General features: G+C 33.9%; 1 protein-coding gene across 7 annotated transcripts in view; it reads left to right on the forward strand.

Moving 5' to 3' along the window:
• Nucleotides 1-20,939, forward strand: part of LOC134546306 (EH domain-binding protein 1-like) — a 90,323-nt gene that overhangs the window by 37,224 nt on the left and 32,160 nt on the right. For 6 of the 7 annotated variants that reach the window (XR_010079131.1, XR_010079130.1, XM_063389030.1 and 3 more), the window contains exons 9-11: nt 3,317-3,436; nt 15,882-15,993; nt 18,792-18,916. Coding sequence is in view for 5 of the 7 variants with exons in the window: in XM_063389030.1 (XP_063245100.1) it covers nt 3,317-3,436; nt 15,882-15,993; nt 18,792-18,916 (357 nt within the window). In the remaining 2 variants the exon portion in view is untranslated. The remainder of the gene's footprint in view (nt 1-3,316; nt 3,437-15,881; nt 15,994-18,791; nt 18,917-20,939) is intronic. The other variant, XM_063389031.1, reaches the window with a different exon arrangement.

Here is a 20,939-nt window from a genome sequence, read left to right on the forward strand (position 1 = left end):
CCATGACCTTCAGAAAATGCATTTATATAGCTCAGTCAAATGTGCCAAGGAAAATATCACTTAGTCTGGGCGGGGAGGCTTCAGTGAAAATGTTTTAGTTCCGAGGGCAAAACTCGCAGGTAAACAAAATTTAAATTATTAATCTCTTGAGGTAATGATGTGAATTCCTACAAAACTTTTAATGCACTCCACATTGATCAAAGTCAAGCAAAGTAGCGTTGACCCATTTTAACAAATGGGAAGGTCTATTCAGTAAGCTTCCACTGTAATACGTGGTTCGTAAATAAGTTCAACTTGCAAAGCTATGCTTCTTTTTAATAATGTATTCTTCATCCACAACCCGCTACAGCGAAAGCTATGTGTCGCCTCTTTACCTTAGCGTAAATCTTGAATATCTCTCCGCTGAACACACCTCCGGGTAAGGCAAGGCCCCATCTCAGCAGGCCCCGGCAAGGGCTGGCCGGTGCGGAGTCGAAAAGCCGTTCAGCTTGCCTCGCGACACACGTCCGGTCGCGGCGACTCCAGAAACCAACAGGCCTCGGCGCTCAGTTCACTCCGGCCCCGCCGGCACTCGGGCGCTCAATACGTCATCACCGAATCGAATTCGCGCTCCCAGTAGCAGGCCATAGAAACACAATCAATATAAATATTGATTAGCAATAAAATCAGAACAAACTCAAACCAAAATACAACTATAAAAGAAAATAAAGAACCAAAAATACAGTAACTAAGATTTTACAAAATTTAAAAGAATTCTTTAAAATGAGAATAAAGCGTAAAATCAATAACAGCAAAAAAAAAAAAATACGCATAAATGTGGCCCGGGGGCCACAATAGTGAATAAAGTAGATGGAGTCAAACCGTAGTGTCTACCAATTTCACTTCTGCTGACAGATGGATTTTCACACTCTTGTAAAATTATCAATTTAGTAGATAGTTCGAGAGATTTTCTTTTTTTATCCATGTCTGAAGCTAAGTACGTAGTTACACGTGTCGTGTATAACTAGACGTAAACAACAATGCGTGTAGTGCCGTACACTGAAACAACACCATACGCAACGCTTACGATGCAAGTGTGAGACGAGTTATGCTCATTTATGGGCTACAGTCGGCGTGATTCTAAATAAGTAATGCTCGCAGCAGGGCCCTGTCGCAGTGGGTTAACGACACTTGCTTTCGTTGCCGCGAGGCAAGCTATGCTTGCTGTGGGGCCCCACCTTGTGCGGTGTTGCCAAGACAGCCACATCGTGCACGTTGTTTTGTTTGCCGGACGCGTGGAATTGTGCGAAGCTGTTTCTCATTTATAAAGGAAATTGTAGATGTTTTCTCATTGTTTTAGAGCAAAATTACAGGTGTTTAATCTATCACTATAGCGAAAATGAGCCCACGCTGCATTCGTTATTTCCGAAATTTTTATCCTACGCAGCATATGCAAAACTGACGGTGCCGATGGCAATTATCATTATAGCGGACTTTACGTTATAGACAGTATTTGCTACAATGGACTTTCACTGTACTTGTTGATTTATTTTGTTGTTCCCGTGGTTGTTTATTACAAATTATTATATTGTTAAAGTGCATCTGTGTGTCCGTCAAAATGACACAGTTTTAGTGAAGTAAGTATCATAAAAAAAACACTGATATATCATGTTTTAAAACAAATTTGGCCTAAAAATAAAACCATAAAATCTGTCTCTATATATGGTATACATTATTATAATTCATTCATTCTTTTTTTTTTACTTCCATAAAGGCTGATATTAATTTACAGTGTTTAAATTATTCTGAAAGGAAATAACTACATAAATAATTATTAGGCTTCTGCGAATACCCCCCCCCCCTTTTTTTTTTTAATATCACAATTTTAACATACAGAAATTTTTTTTTTCACTTCACAAGAGTAGGAAAAAATTGATCCAAAATTCAGTAGAATAAAAAGAGAGTAATATACATGGAACCATTACAAAGAGGTATAAATATAGGAATTTTAAAAAAAAAAAAAATTGTCTATACATTTTCTTAAACCAGTAAATTTTAAGTTTGAAAGTTTTTTTTATCTGGTTATTTATATAAAATAGAATATTATTAATTTTAAATCATAATCATTGATTATTTGTTAAATATAAAAAGTTTTGTGAATAATTTTGCAGTAGAAAGGTAAATTTCACATCAAATCATCTTAGCCTAATAGGTGTTACTTTTTTTTTTTTTCAATTTTTTTTTTAATGTGTCCTACAATTGTAAGCCTATCTATTGGTAACAAATAAATTTAAGGAAAAAAATATTCTATTTTAAATGTTGAATCGAATATCAAAATTTTCATGAACATCGAATATTTTTTTAGTACTCGTAGATCCCTAATAATCATTTCATGTGAACTACAAGTGTCAATATGGTCACATTAGTCCATACATTTTTCCCCTCCAAAAAGGTGTTTCATATCTGGGGTCAAGCTTTATTCAGCCATAAAATATTGCTCACTTAGTTGAGGCTTAATATTTTAAAATACAAAAAGGGAGGGCTACACAATACCCTCTAAAAATTATTTTAAGGAATACTGAGGTGATCAGAACCATTCTATGAATTTCACAATAAGTTTTAATAGTTTATAGTTGCTTAAAATTGACAAAGGTTAGAAATAATTTGTACTGGTATACAAAATACAACAACCTAGCTATGAATCATACAACTAATGTAAGGCAGTGTTACAAAAATTGTGTACTGTGACAAACTAAGCGTGAGCTTCTAGTTGAATGTTAAGATAAGTCTATTTACAAGAGTAGGAAGAGTAGAGTGAACATATTTAACATACAATGATACTGACATAGCATGTTCATACATAAAGAGTAACTTGAAGAAACAAGAAGTATTGAATAGAGTAATTGTTTTAAGAATATGCAAGTCAATTTAGGTGATTTTCAGTAAATGTTGAGGATCACCATGATGAAAATAATAACACAAATTCATGGGCTAGGAGGTATTATTGCAGAATGCTCTGCCAGAATTTTTGCCTGTCAAAATACAACACTGTGAATTTGGTGCAAGATTAATAGGTAAATTAAATTGCGCTTAACAGTATGTTTTCCTAAGTAGTTAAATTGAAAATGTTGAATTTGTCTAAAAATATATATGGAGTTAAATGAGAAATTATTTTTCTCTGGTAAATGTGTTATATGGTTTGTGTGGCTTGGAATCTTGTTTGGTTTTTGTGTTTGTGTGTGTGTGTAGGTTTGTCTCACTTCAGCAGTAATGACTTGTAGTTTGCTGGTGTCCACTAATTTGCGTTGTGTGCTGTGCGTGTGATGTGCCCTAACAGCATATCCTAAGCCGCCACGACGAGCTAAGGGAACGAGCCAGATTGCTTCTGGAGCAAGCACGCAGGGAAGCAGCAAACAGGGGCAGTACGGCCCTGTCTCCAGTCCAGTCATCTGTCAAGGTAACTGCACACTCTCTCATGATTTTTTTTTTAGATTTTTCATACGCAGATGAGATTGTGTGCACATGACAGCTCATTCAAGTGTGTCACACACCACGTTGATTTGTTTTGTTTTTCGACATTATTTTATTTAAGGACTATTTCTAAAAAATGTATTATGATATCTGCCTTGCATTTGTTCTGCCACAAATACTTTCAACAGATATTCACTTATTGTAATATAATGGGTGTAAAAAAGGCTGCAAGTCATCATAATCATCATCCTTTCAGCAAGTGAATATCTGTTGAAAATATTTGTGGAAAAACAACAAATGCAAAGGAAGTATTCAGTTAAAAATTTTAAAATTGCCCTTAAATAAAATTAAACAGGGAAGAAAACTTAAACAAATTAACATGGGGTATGAAACTGAGCCTTCAATATGACCTCATTTATGAAAACTTGACATTTGACACATTTACAGTTAGTTTTAGGGTTACTTTTGGGGTAAGTTGTTAGTGTTTTGGGTAGGTTGGAAATGTGGTGAGTGCTTTCTCGAGGGGGAACCAGGGAGATGCGATGAGCTAAAAGTGGAATGCTTTTAAAAGCTTTTTCACAATGATGGTTTCAGAGAATATAAGGTAAATAATTTAGATTATTCCAGTGGAACTATAATATGTACCTAGTAGGTCTATAATACCAGGAATTAAAATTACAATTTATACCCCACAAATGAATTTAAAAAATTATAGAAAGAGTAAAAAAACTAATCCATAGAAATCTTGAACACTTTTCAAATTCAATACATTCAATTTGTATTGCATGTTGTATTATATTATTTTATTTACTTGCATTTGCATTTGTGACATGCCCACCAACAGCTATGATGTTTTTATGGTGGACGCAGGAAAAAAACTAAAATACAAACTACAGAAAACAAAATAAAAGCTTATATAACAATACAAATACACAAATACAACACAATACACACACACATATATAAATAAGAACAAATAAAAAATTAACAATAAACATATGTATATATACAAACATATACATTATAGCAAAAGTTATATACTGGCATAAATAGAGCTAACAGAAAGGGGGGAAATATTACTAAGCATATAATATAGTTCACTATGATTTGATAACAGTGCAGTAAAAGTGAGAGCTGAAAGAAACAATGTCTACCGTGTTTTATCGCATAATCGTCCCACATTTTATATTAAAATCACGTTTGAAATGTAGAGGTGCTAAGTTTGTGCGGGGGAAAAAAAATTTTTTATTAGGTAAAGTTATTCATAAAAACAAATCCCAGTCATGGAAATTACGTTCATTTAAAAAGTGGAGTATATAAAAGCAAGCTGAACATTTTAAATTAATAAGTCATGCAACAAAAACATTTCTTCAAATTTAAATAGAAAAATTGGTTGTCTGTAAAGTCGGTTTACGGACGATAGTTTAACGTGACAACATCATAACAAAACATTGATGAAATGATTGATCCAGAAGAAAAGGAAATATCATATTCGGCCTGAGACTGAGCCGTAATAGGTTTTTGCAACCAAACCATTTAGGCATTAAAAATATTATGTTCTTTGCGGAAGAATTTTTTTTATTTTTTCTCTCTTTTGTATGATAAAATCTACCACTGCATACTTTTATGAATAAAATTGAATCACTTTTATTGAATTATCACTATTTTGTATGGATACAAAGGAGTGAAATGAAATGTGCAATTGAATTAATAAATTTACTTTTTTTTGCATTCATTAATTCAGATATATTTATTACTTTTGAAATGTTGCGTGCGCCATATTTATTTTTACAAGTACAAAAAAAATTTCGCAGCTGCCAGGTTTCGAACCGACAACCTTTAGTTTAAGAGTTAGGTACGCTAACCACACGCCCACAAAGGCCATACTAAAGTAATGTAGTTTCAAATGTTATATATATATATATATATATATATATATATATATATATATATATATATATATATATATATATATATATATATATATATATATATATATATATATATATATATATATATATATATATATATATATATATATATATATATATATATATATATATATATATATATATATATATATATATATATATATATATATAAAATACTTTGTTCACCGTAGGGGTATAATATTAACACGATCTTATAACAAATACGCATCCCAAATACACCAAACTTATTTATAATGTGTTACAATATTTTTTAAAACATTGTGCAAGAGATCCCGGGTGTAATTTGAATTATTATGTGTAACTGTAAAACACCATTGTTGGTTCAAAACGTATTTGAATTTTTAACATTACTTTTAAATAACCGTACCGATTGTGCTGAAAATCGGTGGACGATCATTAAATTACATAATATTAATAATTCAAACGACGAAAATATGATTGAAAAGTCAAATCGATGGTTGTTCCAATCGAGTGGAAGAGAGATGCCACGCATGCGTACAATGAGCAAACAGAACACATCCGTAGTGGGACATCCGTAGTGGGACACTTTTTCGTACGTGCAGCCGGCGTTCATTGATTTATTAGACGTCACGTCAAAAACAAAATGTGAATGCGAGCCTGAACTAATGCAGAACTATCGTCATAGTACACACCACGAAAGAGTGCAGGCCAACAAATGTAGTTAACTCAGCTCTCGACAGAGAGCGCGCATTGCATGCAATCGGACGAGATATTAGTATCGATATTCGACTACGTGCACACGCTCAATACGGGATGCAACATAACCAAACAAGAATGATACCAACTAGTGCTGGCAACATTTTTATAAGCGGTACACCGCGGCGTCGCAGACGAACAGATAAAGGTTATAACGTTTAAAAACGTCTTTGCACATAAGACAACTTCGTATTTCCATTAATTAAATTAGTAAGTGGTAATGTCCGAATAAATATTAGATTTATATTTTAAAACATATTGTTTTATACGGAAAAGATACCTACACAAAGCGCTCGGAATCTAATAGCGGGATCAAAAACATTATGTGACGTTTACGCGAGAGGTTTTTTTATCCAAATTTTGACACCCTTAAATGTAGGTGCTACCATTATGCGATAAAACAGGGTATTTATGGTTGGGCAGAAGCTACAATTTTTTTGGAATTTATTTTATTAGTAGGAATAAGTTAAAAAATCTCATATTTATTAAAATTGATTATAAGTCTATACATTAGATTGTTATGTTTACTTAAAGTTCAAAGTAATGGAGGCTTCCAACTATCGAAAGTTAGAATTTTTATGCCAGTAGTTTCAAGCACATAAGGACAGTTTTATTTATAATGGTAACAGTTACTAATAAATATAGCATCTAGTTATCTGTTTTGGCTTTAAAAGAACCCAGACAATAATTTGTGTCAACAGTTGTACCACATTGCATTTTTAGATTTATGAATTTAAAAAATTTAATTTGCACTTTGTTAATTTTTTTGATATCAGTGTTGTAATACTGTTCCAAATTATTGATCCATATTCTACTTTGGATCTAATTAGAGCTCTATAGAGAGATAGAGCTAATCAACATTAGTAGCATTGAAAGTAATATACTTAATTACGTAGTCCAAGTATTCTATTGTAATTACGTACATATAAATGATTCGATGTGAAGATGGAAAAATAACTTGGAATCAAGTAAAATACCTAGATATTTAACATAATGATATTTTGTATTAGGATGATTATCAATATTGTATTCAAAAGTTTTGATTTGGGTACTGGCACATGAAATAACAAATATTGTCTAATTAATTTTTATAAGTTTGTTTTGTACCTGGCTTGTTAAGTATTCTATTCATGCGCATATACAGTAAGTCCTCTATTTACGTCGTACCGATTTACGTCGTTTCGGATTAACGTCGCTAATGTTTGAGTACTCATGTTTCAATTTAAGTTGTCGCTGATTCACAATAAAGTCGTTTACAATGACCGTAAATCTTTATTTTAACCAAAAAACCGTATATAATTCGTTTATAATTCTTTGTTTCCTTCGGTAGTTAATTTATGCTATGTAGCGTAAGCTACACGTTCACCGCTTTATCTTATCATACATCATGAGGGACGCTTCCTGCTCTCCGCTGCTCTCCGCGCGGTGACGCTATACTACCAGCCCGCCCGCTCGGCCACCCACGTATCTCGCACGTAGAAGTGTTATCTACTTCCCGCAACGACACAGCATTTTCTCCTACCCCATTTCGTCCATTTCCTTGGCACTTCAGTAGAGGTTTAAAAGTAACTAAAAAAAGTGTACCCGTATGTATTCGTTACTATAACAATTAGTACTCGTTACTTTCGTATCGTTACTTCTGATACCGCATAACATGCTATGTTATGTAACAGCAACGAATCGAGTCGTATTTCGTACGCGTACAGTATGACGTCGCGTAAATAATAATAAATCGAATATAAACAATTAAAAGTATTTGATAATTAACAGCTTTTGTTAACCAAGAAACAATAATATCTCATTAGAGCAGCTTTATTATAATATCTCTTTTAAGATGAGAACAAAAAACTTGAAAATACGCGATAATAAAAAACAAAAACATACATATTTATAATTTGTAAAAAATACTTTCTTACGTTGTTTCTGTTCCAATCTCAAACTTTGTCTACACACACAATACCTTTAATAAACAGTAAAAAACTTGGACGACGAATTTCCAAATTATACTTTTCTTAATAAACAAACATCGTTCTTTGTAACGAATAAGCGCGCACATGCGTAAAACATACGAAAAATGCGAGTAACGAAATGCATTTGTGTGTAACGTTTTGTTACTCGTTACTAGATGCCGCACCCGTTACTCAGTAACGAATACATACGGTTTGCTACAGCTCTACACTTCAGTCGCTATGATATCATTGAGTTAGCCGGAGTTTTAAACGTGCCGTTGTTAACTTTATCGTGATGAAATGCGTTTGTAGTAGGCCTACAGTATCAGCTCACTGCAATTTATGATTTTTTCTTCATAAGATGTCTTCCAAACGACTATATATCTGTTTTTATATTTCAATCAATAAAGGTAATAAAGCAGCTGGTTAAATAACCATTCTATAAAGCTGAGAAGTACTAGTTGGACTTGTTTCCCACGCTGTGGGTTGTGATTTGCTGATAAAATTGCCCGTTGTAACGTCTGTATGCCAGCGCTTCCGGCCGACCTTGGGCCGTGGTCGGCCGGTGGCATGAAACATGGCTCATTTTGCGTCGTTTCTATTTACGTCGCGGTTTTCAGGAACGTAACCCCGACGTAAACCGAGGACTTACTGTATATTTGAATCATCACCCAATTAAAATTATCTACATTGCTATTTAATTGCATCTGCCTGCTTGTTCCCCATCATGTCTCTAAATGTGAGCATGATTTCAGCAGCTGTCGTAGTGAAATGAATTTCCTGTGTTTATTTTCCTTCGTATTATAACAAGAATTCACTCTTTTAAATAAATTGAAGACATTAACAGATGTATGAAGGGCTAATTTAACTCAGTTTTTTAAAAACATATTTTCTTAAATTTATTGCCAAAGTAAAAAAAAAACTTATTTTTTGTAATGCTTTCATATTCAGTAAGTTTTTTGGCTGTCATGTACTGATTGTTAAAATAATATAATTTTCTTGAAATTAAAAAAAAGTCTGATATTTTTTTCCTTTCAAGCGGCATCCCGAGATGGATAAGTACCCTTTTTGCTTGAAGAATATAAGTCCGTAATTTTTTCCCCATGGTTTCTAGTTAAAAAGTCACACTTGACCAATAAGCGAGACATTTGAAAGAATATTCCCCAAAACATGGAGAATGTGTAATGAATTAAAAAAATTTTACCCAATATTTTTCTTACAGTCACAGTGCTTACATAAGATGTCAACAAAGAAAGTTAGGATTTCATAGATATGTATGCCTGATACAAGTGTGTTCAGTTTCAGTTCTTGGATTTTTTTCAGTGCTTTGGTGGTGAGCAAAATTTAATTTGTTATACAGTGTTGCAGTGTGTGATTAAAAATATCTTTGGCTTAAAATGACATTAAGCTGTCATAAGTTTATCTATTCACTTATTCAGTTATATAATTTCTAGAGTTCTCATTTGCAGAAAATTGACTTAATATGAATGCAGACATATTAGAACCACTATGGTAAATTGATTACAGCATTGAAATTTGTCAGGTTAAAAGTAAATGCTACTGGCTTCTTAATGACAAAAGTTAAAATTATCTGAGACTAGCATGGTATTCATTGTTGATGGTAGTGGTCTGCTAGTATTAAAAAAATATTCCATATTCATGAATAATTTGATATTCATTTTTACATGGGAAGTTGATAATTATTTTTAATTATTTGTCACTAATAGATATCCCTACATTATGTGGGACTCATTCACAAAAAAAAAAATATTTTACTTCATTTTCCATTTTTTGTTATGGTTGCATGTGTATATTCCTCTCTTTTCATTTAACTGTATTTTGGATCAATTTTTTTTTTACTCCTGTGTGAAGTGTGAAAATAAATTTTTCACTGTATGTTAAAATTCAATTAGAAAAATACTTGATAGTGTGGATGTTCGATATTATGATATTGGATTTGAATGAAGAAAAAAAAAGTATTTACAGAAGCTTAGTTGATGATATAGATTTCCATTTCGTCGCAAAGCGTTCTCATTCACTCAGATTTGTAAATATCTTTATCTCTTTGGAAACTTATATTTGTTATAAATTTTCAGAAACAAATGTTGTTATACATATATTAATCAACCATATATTTTATGTATTCTTTTAAACATAGCTTTTGTTCAGCTTTATAACAGTAAAAAAAATAAGTATAGATAAATGATGATTATGTAATATCAATATTAAAAAATCAGATACTATGGGTGAAACATTCTTAATGTTTTAATATATTGATGGGTCTAATCCCATTATTTTGTAAACCAAATTTCAAATTCAATTTATAAAGAATACCATGAATCCGAATCTAGGTCTCAAGGTTGAAAAGTAAAATAATGTACAAGAAATAAAAGATATTGTAGCATTGCTTTTCCATCTTTGCAGAGTAACTTTTTGTCATTATGTTTTAAGTAATGCAGAAGTATCAGCCGATAAGATAAGCCAAGGTCATAGTAACCTAGTTTTTCATACTTGTATTTGAGCATAATATTCTCATAATTAATTTTGATATTTAGTTGGTTTATTCAGAACAGCCATTCAAGTATGTTTTTACTGGTTATCATCACTTTGCTAGGTTATTGTTTGTGTAAATGCATTTTTTCAGTATTTTATACATTTAAAAAAATGTTATGCTGGTATTTTACATTTGGAGTTACTTTCAAGCGATAAGTATGTTTCTGGAACATTGTTTATTGTGTTGGTAATAGAAGGACGAGAGTCAGATGCACGGCTTGGCAGCACCATTTTTTTTTTGTGTGTGTGTGTGTTTCGAGACTTTCTGGTATTTTCTTTTTGTATTATTATGATGCAAAAATCAGCAGGTGTCCTTTCCCAGGAGAGAAAGCAACTTTATCATGTTGGTACGCCGGCCAATCAGAAGAGATTTGATGATTTTTCTTGTAATTTTACAAGAAAAGCCTCATTGCAATGGTTCAGAAATTTGTATAATGCTATGTTTTTGTGGGTGCTGTGCTGTAATTGGGTGAAGAGGTTACACACCTGTCACTTCCTACGGGTGGACGCAGATTCACAGCCTCGTTGTTAGTCGTCAATTGGGCATCTGCGGGAGTAACTGTGTTAAGGGGTGGCTCGCCAAATTTATCATAAAGTTGAGTAGAATTTCACGCCTGTGGTCTGGGCTGTGCTGAGGAACATTGTTTTGGACATTTTTAATTATAATTTTCAACCACAGGCGGCAGCATAGGCCCAGTTGAAGCCATTTTTGTGAATCGGTGGCCACGCCAAGCAGATAAAGAGCTGTCAGCCCTTTGTACCGTGCGTCGCAAGCGAGAGCAAAATTTTCTTTAATGAACTGTGAGTGGAATATTGGGCCCAAGTGATAACCAATTTTTATGAGAAATTTTGTTTGTCCGTGAGTTTGTAGATTTTGGAGTATAAGTGCTGTTGTGTCATAGAATGGTGGCCGTGTTTATTGTTTTGATAGAGAGAGAAATAAATCAACAAATTTTATTCATGACCGCGTTTATTTTTTATAAAACCATCTTTGGAATAAACAGACAACCTATAAAATTAACATTCTATGTAACTTAAATTGTTCTTGGTGCCCAGCAAAAATTATTCAAGTTTTTTATGTATGTGCAGTTCAGACCATAGCTAGCCGGTGAGGTCTGGGTTGGCACAGTATTATAAAGGGCAACCTTAATTGAATATATGTATGTCATGTTTATTTTGATATTGTTTAATATCATTGATGTGTTAGTTATAATTTGTGTATTATCATCTATCTCTATGGTTGTTTAAAATTTATAATCAATGTTGTTGTCTAGTACGATTTTTTATCTTTGTAAAAAGAATGGAGAACTAATAAGAATGTTTGGCAGAGCCATTAGCTTGTGAAAGGGATTTTACGAATAAAGGTCAAGTCTGAGGTCAGTAATACTAAATGTTCGTAAGTTACTGAAGTCGCATCATAAAATTATTTAGTAGAATTATAGAAATAGACTATAAAATTACTTCAGTATTTTTGAGTGAACTCTCAAGATTACTACATACTATTGTCGTGGATGGATTCATCCATGTCGGTACGATTGATTTGTCGCACTAAAGAAGAAACTACTGACTTAACAAGTGAATTAATCGTGCAATTATACATACCAAGAGACGCACTATTAAAATTTGATCTACCTTAACACGAGAGTCTTTGAGAACTGATGGTGTGCGTGTAATCACTTCAAGAGCCGCACCTTCACCATTCTATGAATCAAAGGAAGAGTCTCCGAAACCAGCACTAGTCCTTCGAAAACTACGACCACCAACCTATAGAAGACGGATTCGAGCATCATCCGTGTTAAAGATCATCAAACTGTAATAGACAACACGAGTTACGTTGATTTTTGGTGACATCGGCGATTAGATTGTCCGAAACGAATATACAGACTTCGGTATTGATATGCGGTAAGTGCAACATGTAAATACCAGAAGATGGAACAGGTTTGGGGTTCTAACCCCGGGAATATCAAGAGGAAACTACGACCGATTCAGAGACTATAACGTCAATGATTGTGCGAACGCTGGACATCCTTGAACTGAGATTTTTTTTTTTTTTTCATAATCCTGAAGTAATTTTGAAAAGATATGAATTGAGTTAGTAATTAATTTTAAGTCTAGAGTCTTGTTAATATTGAGTTCAAATTATAAATAAGCCTTACTTCTCGAACTTTAATACTTTAAGAATTATTAAAGTACAGAACCTAGCTTCTAAAATTTGCCCACGAATACCCTGCTCTTTAACTAGCCGATGGCAGATATAATTATATCTATAGTAATATTTCACAGTCTGACTTTAAAATTTTCAAATAGTTATGTAGATAAACAACTCTCAACAAATTACTCGTTACAGTATTAACTATGGTTGCAACATTTGACCTTTAAATGTTAGTTTCACAGACTTAAGTTCCCCGAATCAATGTATATCATACTTTACAAGTTTACGGGGTACATAATTGAACAAAATATATTGGGTGATGGTAATACTGTGCCCGGCAGTTATCTTGGCGTCTCTCAGCACGGGGATGCGGGGACAGCGGGACCGGAGAAAGAAGAGGGGATAAGCAGGCGACACGTAGCCGAGAGCCGTGTAGTGGCTGTTAGGAAAATATCGCCCTTCAGTGTATACCCGAAAATGGGAGGCGAAGGTAGCAGCTCGCAGAGGTGCGGTAAAGTGATACATAGCGGAGAGCGGGAAATAATAAAAACCGTGATGCAGTGTTGTGATGAAGAAGCGAAAAATAAATGTCTGCTCGAGCCTTTACAGAGACAGACGGCAAGAGCAGCGAAGTACACGGGTGTGAGTGAACGGTCCATAGTCAGGATTCGTAAAGTCAGCAAAGAACAACCAGCTAGGAAAAAACTGGTATTTTAAGTATTTAATAAACAATGGAAATATACCTTTACTACATTACTGTTACGTAGTGTATAGTGTAGTAAAATATTTGGGCAGTTAGGGTGTGTGTGAGTTGGGCGGCTATTAACAAGTAAGGTATTGATACCTATTGTGAAGAAATGATGAGTATTAAGCGTGACGAAATGACAGAACGGGGAAAACGGGAGCACCTAGAGAAAGCCCGCCGACCAGCGACATCGCAGGCACGATTCCCAGATGCGAAACTGACGACAAGTAGACAACCGCGGCCCCGACAGGAATGTGAGGCATATTTCAGATTTCGTAAATAAGCGGAGAATTAATTCATTATGTACTTTTTGCAAACCCGACTAATTATTACATAATGTAATAAACCTTGTTTTGTTAACAAACACATGTAAAGTAGGTAGCACAAACATACACCTTTATACATTTTACTTGGTTACACCAACAGTAGGTTTTGTCTGTCCAATTTAACTTATTATTTCTTTAAGTAAAATAAATTTTGTTTCATCATACAATTTATTTTTCTCATTGTACACTATGCTGCCCTTTGATGAAGAATTCAACAATATCTTGAATTTGTGTTTCGAAGCAGATATCAGAGATGTGGTGGTTATTTTGACAATTACAACAAAGTGTATTATATATTATTCAGTACCTAGTAGGCTAAATATATTTCATGTTAAGGTTTGCCTAGATGCAAATGCAAGGCAAGGGAATAAGCCTGCGAATAAAATTATCTTCAACATGTACCCTTCTAAATGTAAATTTTCACCAGAAAACGTTGTTACACGTAACAGGTGTACTGATTACGGACACACACGCAACTTATATTTTGAAAATATTTTTAGCAGTGACGTACTGTTGTAATATCCAAGATAATGTGCCTACTTATACCTCTACCCGTCTTTTGCTATTGACAGGCCTGTTTTAATGTACCCTTAATTTGTACTCACAGTACCATTATCTTAAAACATAATTGTTCTTTCGCAGGGGCCCATACGGGCGTGGATATAGACTTACGTAGTGTAGGAAGTCACGTGCCGAATGTTTTCTGTTCTGCTAGTACAAACCTGGCCGCTGACCTTGACAATAGGGTATAGCTTTCTCTTCGCCCTCCCCTTTATCATAGACAGGACTAGGGAGCTCAGACGCCAAGTTATCTGCCGGGCACAGTAACAATATGTTGGTGAGGGGAAAAAAATTTACATTTTGTTAAAGATGTTATTTTAGCTTAATTTATAAACAAATGTTTTTTTTTTGTTTCAACTATATTAGTTTATGATGTCATTCATTTGTATAAATATCATGTATAAAATGCCACATAACTGCCACACATTAACAGTTTTCAAAATTGTACAAAATTTATCTTATTACTCTTAGAAAGTGACAAGCCAGTCTTTTAGACTTTCAGTAACCTGAATCACCTTATATTCATACTTTGCAGTTGGTCTAGGACATATGGGCATGTATAATTAAATCATTTAGTTTTATGTTTGTCACTAAAGACTTAACAGCACTTCAGTTAAATACACAAACAAAACACGTCCACCATCTATGCGTAGATTTTCTCATCTCACAAACGAAAGATTTGTTTGGCTAATCATACAAAAGGAAAAAAATCAGGCTCTACACTCTTGCATTTTGCTTTAGTGGAGGTGTGAAGTAAACCATAGCAGTGACTCCAGCAATACTACAGATACTAAGCATTCCCCCACATGTTACACCTGACCTATTTTGTGATTTTCTTGCTATCGTTCTCTACACCATTTTGTGACCATGCTTTGTGATATTGCCATATCTCTGTGATACAGCCAAGTTACATTTATTCCAAGATAACTTCAAAATGAAAGCCCAACCCAAGTAATCCAGTTGACTTTTGTATTATTCTATTAATTAAACCAGCGACTTAATACTTGCTAGTATATTGTACTACTAATTTTTTAAGTAAAATTAAGCATTTAAATATTTTTTTGTGTATTTAATCTAGAATAAAGGAATGTACAAATGTTTTCTTTTGTACAAAACTGTTAGGGTTATTTGTTAGTGTTTGTAATATATAAATATTTAGTTCTTAAACATTTGGTATGTAAATATTAAATTTTAATTGTTTTTTTCTCATTTCATTTTGAAAAAATGCTAATTTACAAAACAAATTATGCTAAATTTGGAAAAATATCAATGGTAATTTTTCCATCTCCTAGCAATAGGATTTCAAAGTGGTTAGTGTTGAATTAATAAATGAACTACATTTTTGTGTGAGTTTTTTGGGTTTGTGTCTGTGTTTTGATACTAATGATTTGATGGTGTGGATTAGAATATTTGCTGGCCCATGCGGGTTGGACCGCACGGAAGCGACAGTAAAGCTCAGGGGGCCGTGTTGTGCAGGCGGAGGAGGAGAGGCAGCAGCAGCTGCGGGAGCGAGCGAGGAAGCTGATTGCCGAGGCGAGGATGGGCGTGGTGGTGTCACCTTCGCAAGTGGAAGGCAGCAAGTTGCCAGGTATTGCATTTTATATTAATTTTACACCGTGTAAGCATTGCATTTTGATATCAACTAAGTGTGTTGTAAAAATTCAGGACAATATTAATAATAAAACGTGCACCGTGGTCATTCACTTCATTTATTGGGATTCATAATTGCATCTTATAATTTTATGTTCAAAAATATATTTTCACACAAATTTTAAAGTAGGAAAAAAAAAACTAAAATGTTAACATGGCTGATAAAGCCTTAACATGCAGACTGAGAAAATTTACAAATAAATCCCACTAATTTAAGAAGAGCAACAAGTTTTGGGACAATATAGTCCCTCTTGAAATGTTCTGTTTAAAGCATAGAATAGTTTTCTTCTCAATTTTCATATTTTAAGTATGTTTCACTGTTGTATGAGATGTGAAATTTAACAGTACTTATGTACTTGAGCAGAAATTTTTTTTTGTCCCATAAGTTAGGTTTAGGACATAAATTTTTCCAATTTTCAACTTTTTTTTTTTTACAGAATTTTATGTAGCCGTCCCAACTTATTTTAGTCATAACTGTTTGCACTTAGAAATAATTTTGATCAGAGTATGGGAACTTAAAATTAGTTAATGAGGAACCAAAATATCCAAATCTCCATTGGAATGAAGAAATTTATTGTTGTTTATGTATGTAGTTGTTCTCAGGGGCGTAGCCAGGGGGGGGTTTTAGGGGTTCAAACCCCCCCCTTAGCAGCAAATTTTAATTAAATTTCTTATTCATCACTCAAACAAATTTCATATTAACAATTAATAAAAATTTATCATTACAATATTTAAATTTAAGTACCGAAAACAGCTAAATACCACTATTTTACACCTTAAAATCCAAATTTTCCCGGGGGGGGGGACCCCCGGACCCACCCGCTTTAATACGGGGGGGGGGGGGGGGGGGGGTTGCATGCTTCTTAACACCCCCCATACACAAATCCTGGCTACGCCACTGGTTGTTCTTATGTCATATATCTAACACAATCACCCAGTCATTTTCAATTCTAGAATGAACCCAAATAGCAATTACTATCCAACTGCTAATGTTTTTCTTATTCTTCTTCTACATAAATTCCCCTCTGGTTTTGCTGGACACTAGCTGAAAAAACCGAAAATAAATCATCAATAGCTTAAGTTTAAATTGTTTTTCTTTTGTGCAAAAATTATATTAATAAATTCTAGAAAATGTAAAAACTTTGATTTCTTTGTGGTTCAGCTATCATGGCCATCTTTCTTCCACTGGCTTTTGTATCCCAGGACCATTTATATTTAAGGAAATAAGGTAAAGTAACTAAAATTTCAGAATATAAAATAAATGTTTTGAAAAATAATTCTGTGTTAGTATTCTTTATGGATGAAACTGACAAAGTATCCAAAGTCACCTCTCCCTAAATTAAATATAATGTTTTATTTTAGCGCAGTAAGTATTGCCAAAAGCCAGCTTAATTTCAGCTGTTACAGATAGCTACTGTCTACTTCGCCTTACAAAACAGCACTTTAAAACAAATATATTCTAATAAGGCAGGGTTGCAGTTTTTACGTATTTTATCCATTTTCACTGATATTTTGGAGTTACACCGGATTAACGGATAAGCACTTCGAATCACGGATATTTTAATTGACGAACGCACAAACATAAATATTTACTTACTGCTCCCGCTCCACTTCCTAGATAAAATGCCATCAAAAGACACTTAACTTTGCTACGTCGTTTCAGTTTTTCTAAGATGATAACAATTCACGCTCTACCTTTTATGTCTGGAAGCATTTTTTTATTTCACGGATGAAAGTATACCATGCATCGTAATATCTATGACAGTTGTTTAGACACCGTGTACTGTTTCTCTCTTCTGCGCGATGGTGCATTCGTGCGTGTAACGGAACACACCCAGTAATATTTGTGCGAAGTGGTATCTGTGACGGTGTTTTTACAGTCTGTGTTGTTATACCATGCAATCACTATTTCTATGATGGATTGATGGAGTGTTTACAGTTTGTTGTTCATTTTATAGTAATTGTTACGTACAAAAAATTCTGCTTGCATCTTTGTGGAGATTGTAATTGAAAGAAATGGAAATAAAACGCAAGGCATCTCCAGATCGAACGCTGTATAAACATTGATATAAACGTGAGTGGGAAGTATGATTAAAGTGGCTGAAACCCAGTAAAATGGACGCTGTTGTTTAGAAATGTCAATGTTGAATGCATTGTTGCACTGCCACAACAGGACCAAAAATTTGGGGCTAGAATTCAAACCCACTGATGAGCTGAGAAAAAAAGCTAGGAACCTGAAGAAGTGAAGCAGTTGGAGTGTTCAGGCAAGAAATGCCTGCAAATACGTCATAGTATGTGTGTATATTTTCAAAGTGATTTTTGTGAGAACCTCATACTGGTACTTAACTCTTTACATGTAAACTTATCAGTTTTTTATCTACATTCATTATTATTATTTTTAAGTAGGCCTATGCAACTGGAATGAAGGAAAAGCTGATTTTTGAAGAAATATGCTTATAATACTTTGTTTTATCCAGTGTCTTAGCTGTAAAAAACAATGTTGGCGCGAATGAAAAAGCTGTTTACAGAAATTTTCTTCTTACAGAATTTTACAGGATTTTTTATGGTCTAATACAGGATTTTGTAACCATTCTTGGTGGCATCCCTGTAATGTAATAACAACTCTGCATTTTTAATTGTTTGTACTAAAAAGTAGCAAGTGTCAAACAGAACTGCTGGTTGTTGTTGGGGTGTTTTTTTTTTTTTTCTTTTTTTTTTTTTTTTCCAATTTTATAGGAATGAATGCAGACTCTCCAGATACAACGAGCATAGAGAACCGATCTCCTGTTCATCCCAACAGCCCTCTTTCACCATCCTTACAAGAGAGAATACAGCCTCCATCTTCCATAGCTGGTACAAAGGTACCAAAGCATTTTTCAATATATTTCTGGTGATTACAGACTTTGCTTGATTCTAACCACATGTCTGTCTGTATATTGTTACTTTTTGAGTTCTGAAACTGGAATGCATCTTACAATGAGTGATGACATCCAACATTTGCATGTGAAAAACTTATCAACATCCATAAAAAAGTATAAATAAGGCAGGTCATTTATAATTGTAAAGTTTTAATACAGGTTATGGCACAACTCAACTGTCATTTAAAGATACGTAAATCACTGATAATCACAGCACAGACATACTGTTTTATATGTAAGGTTCCTGTTTATTTCAGTAATACATACACCTATCACTTTTAGCTTATCAAAAATTTCCAGATTACAGATTGTCCCCCAGTCTAAAATTTAGCAGTCCTATTGTTTACTGTGAACAGGTTGAAATAAATTCTGGGTGTTTATATCGGGCTTATAATAGTATATATACTGAAACTGAGATGTACACATTTGTATTGTAAAAAAAAGTACTCTCAATTTTTATCATTCAGTACATGAGGTGATGTGCAACAGCTTTGGTATATTTTATATACAAACAAACATTTAATATTTTTTAGTAAGTATTTGAAATTCAGATTTCATATGAGTAATAAATTATTTGTTTTGGTATTTTAAATTTTGAATAATCACGCAGGCCTATTTTTTACAATGATTGCATTTCAGGAGAAAAAAAAACCTTCAGTAACGTTTTGTGATTTTTATTTTATAGCTTTCTTCTCTTTGCTTTGCACAGTATGATTTTGTTGAAAGTTGTAGCTTAACAAATAGCTGAGTTGTGTCTAATAATTAAGTCAGTGAGAATATTTATATTTTCAAATACTAATACTTAGAAATATGTAGTAAATATTCATTTGTTAATAAATATTAGTCATAGCATACCTCATGAGTTTGTCATATAATCAATGTTTACTGTTAATGTTAAGTCATTTGCACTTTTTATATACCCAGGTTAGATGTTTTTTAACAGGAGTGCATAATCAAAAACATGAACAATACTCTACTTTTTAAACACGCAACTAGTATTAAAAATTTGTTTCACTACTGTCTCGTAAAAAACGTATTGGAAACAATTTTGTGCAAAATTCAGGACATTGTCGATTTGTGGCATTTCAAACTTGAAAAGAAAGTATTATTTTTATTTGTTTTGTTCACACATTCTTGTAGTGGGGGAAAAATAAATTAACATAACTATGGACTACAACACAAAATGCTGCGACACATCTTTATTGACATTTATCAAAAGAAGAGAATGTGATAGTTGCAAAATCGTATACCGTATTTGCCCGCGTAAAGGCCCTGCCCGCGTATATTTAAAAAGTGTTTTTCTGGGTTTATCTGAGGGCAGGGCAGCTGCGGGAGGTTATTTTGTAAGCGGCAGTGATACAGAGACTGGTATTATAGTTTGTCCGCTCTCAGTAGGACTGTCGTGAGGCGTGACAGACGTACGCAGTTAGTCGTATCTCAAACGACGTAAAGATAAAGAAAGCTGGACTCGTGCGCTTGTGTTGATGTGCAGTGTTGTCGGAGAAAAAGAGGGGAAGTGAAGGAGGAAGGAAAGTGGGTGGAGCAGGTACCTACGTAGTCAGCAAGCGCTGCTGGCCGACAGTGTGGCCATGCTTTACACGCTCCGGCTGTTTCACGCTACACATTGCCAGTCGCATTGTTTTAGCGTGTGTGTCGTTACCGTAAACGTGAAAATGGGCCGAAAAAGGGGTAGCTACATGGTCGAGTATAAGTTAAAGGTCATTGCTTACGCGACCGAACACAGTAAGCGCGCTGCCGCGAGGAAATTCGATGTGGATGCAAAATGTGTCAAGCGTTGGGTTAGTGAACGCGAAAAACTGGAAAAGGCCCCAAAAAATAAACGCGCCTTCCGTGGAGGAAAATGCAAGTATCCCCTAGTTGAAGATGAAGTTTATACATATATAACGGACACAAGGGAATCGGGATATGCTGTGACAACGGAAATGATACAAGTCGAGGCAAATCA

This window comes from Bacillus rossius, chromosome 1 (genome assembly GCF_032445375.1).
Source record: "Bacillus rossius redtenbacheri isolate Brsri chromosome 1, Brsri_v3, whole genome shotgun sequence".
Lineage (NCBI taxonomy): Eukaryota > Metazoa > Arthropoda > Insecta > Phasmatodea > Bacillidae > Bacillus > Bacillus rossius.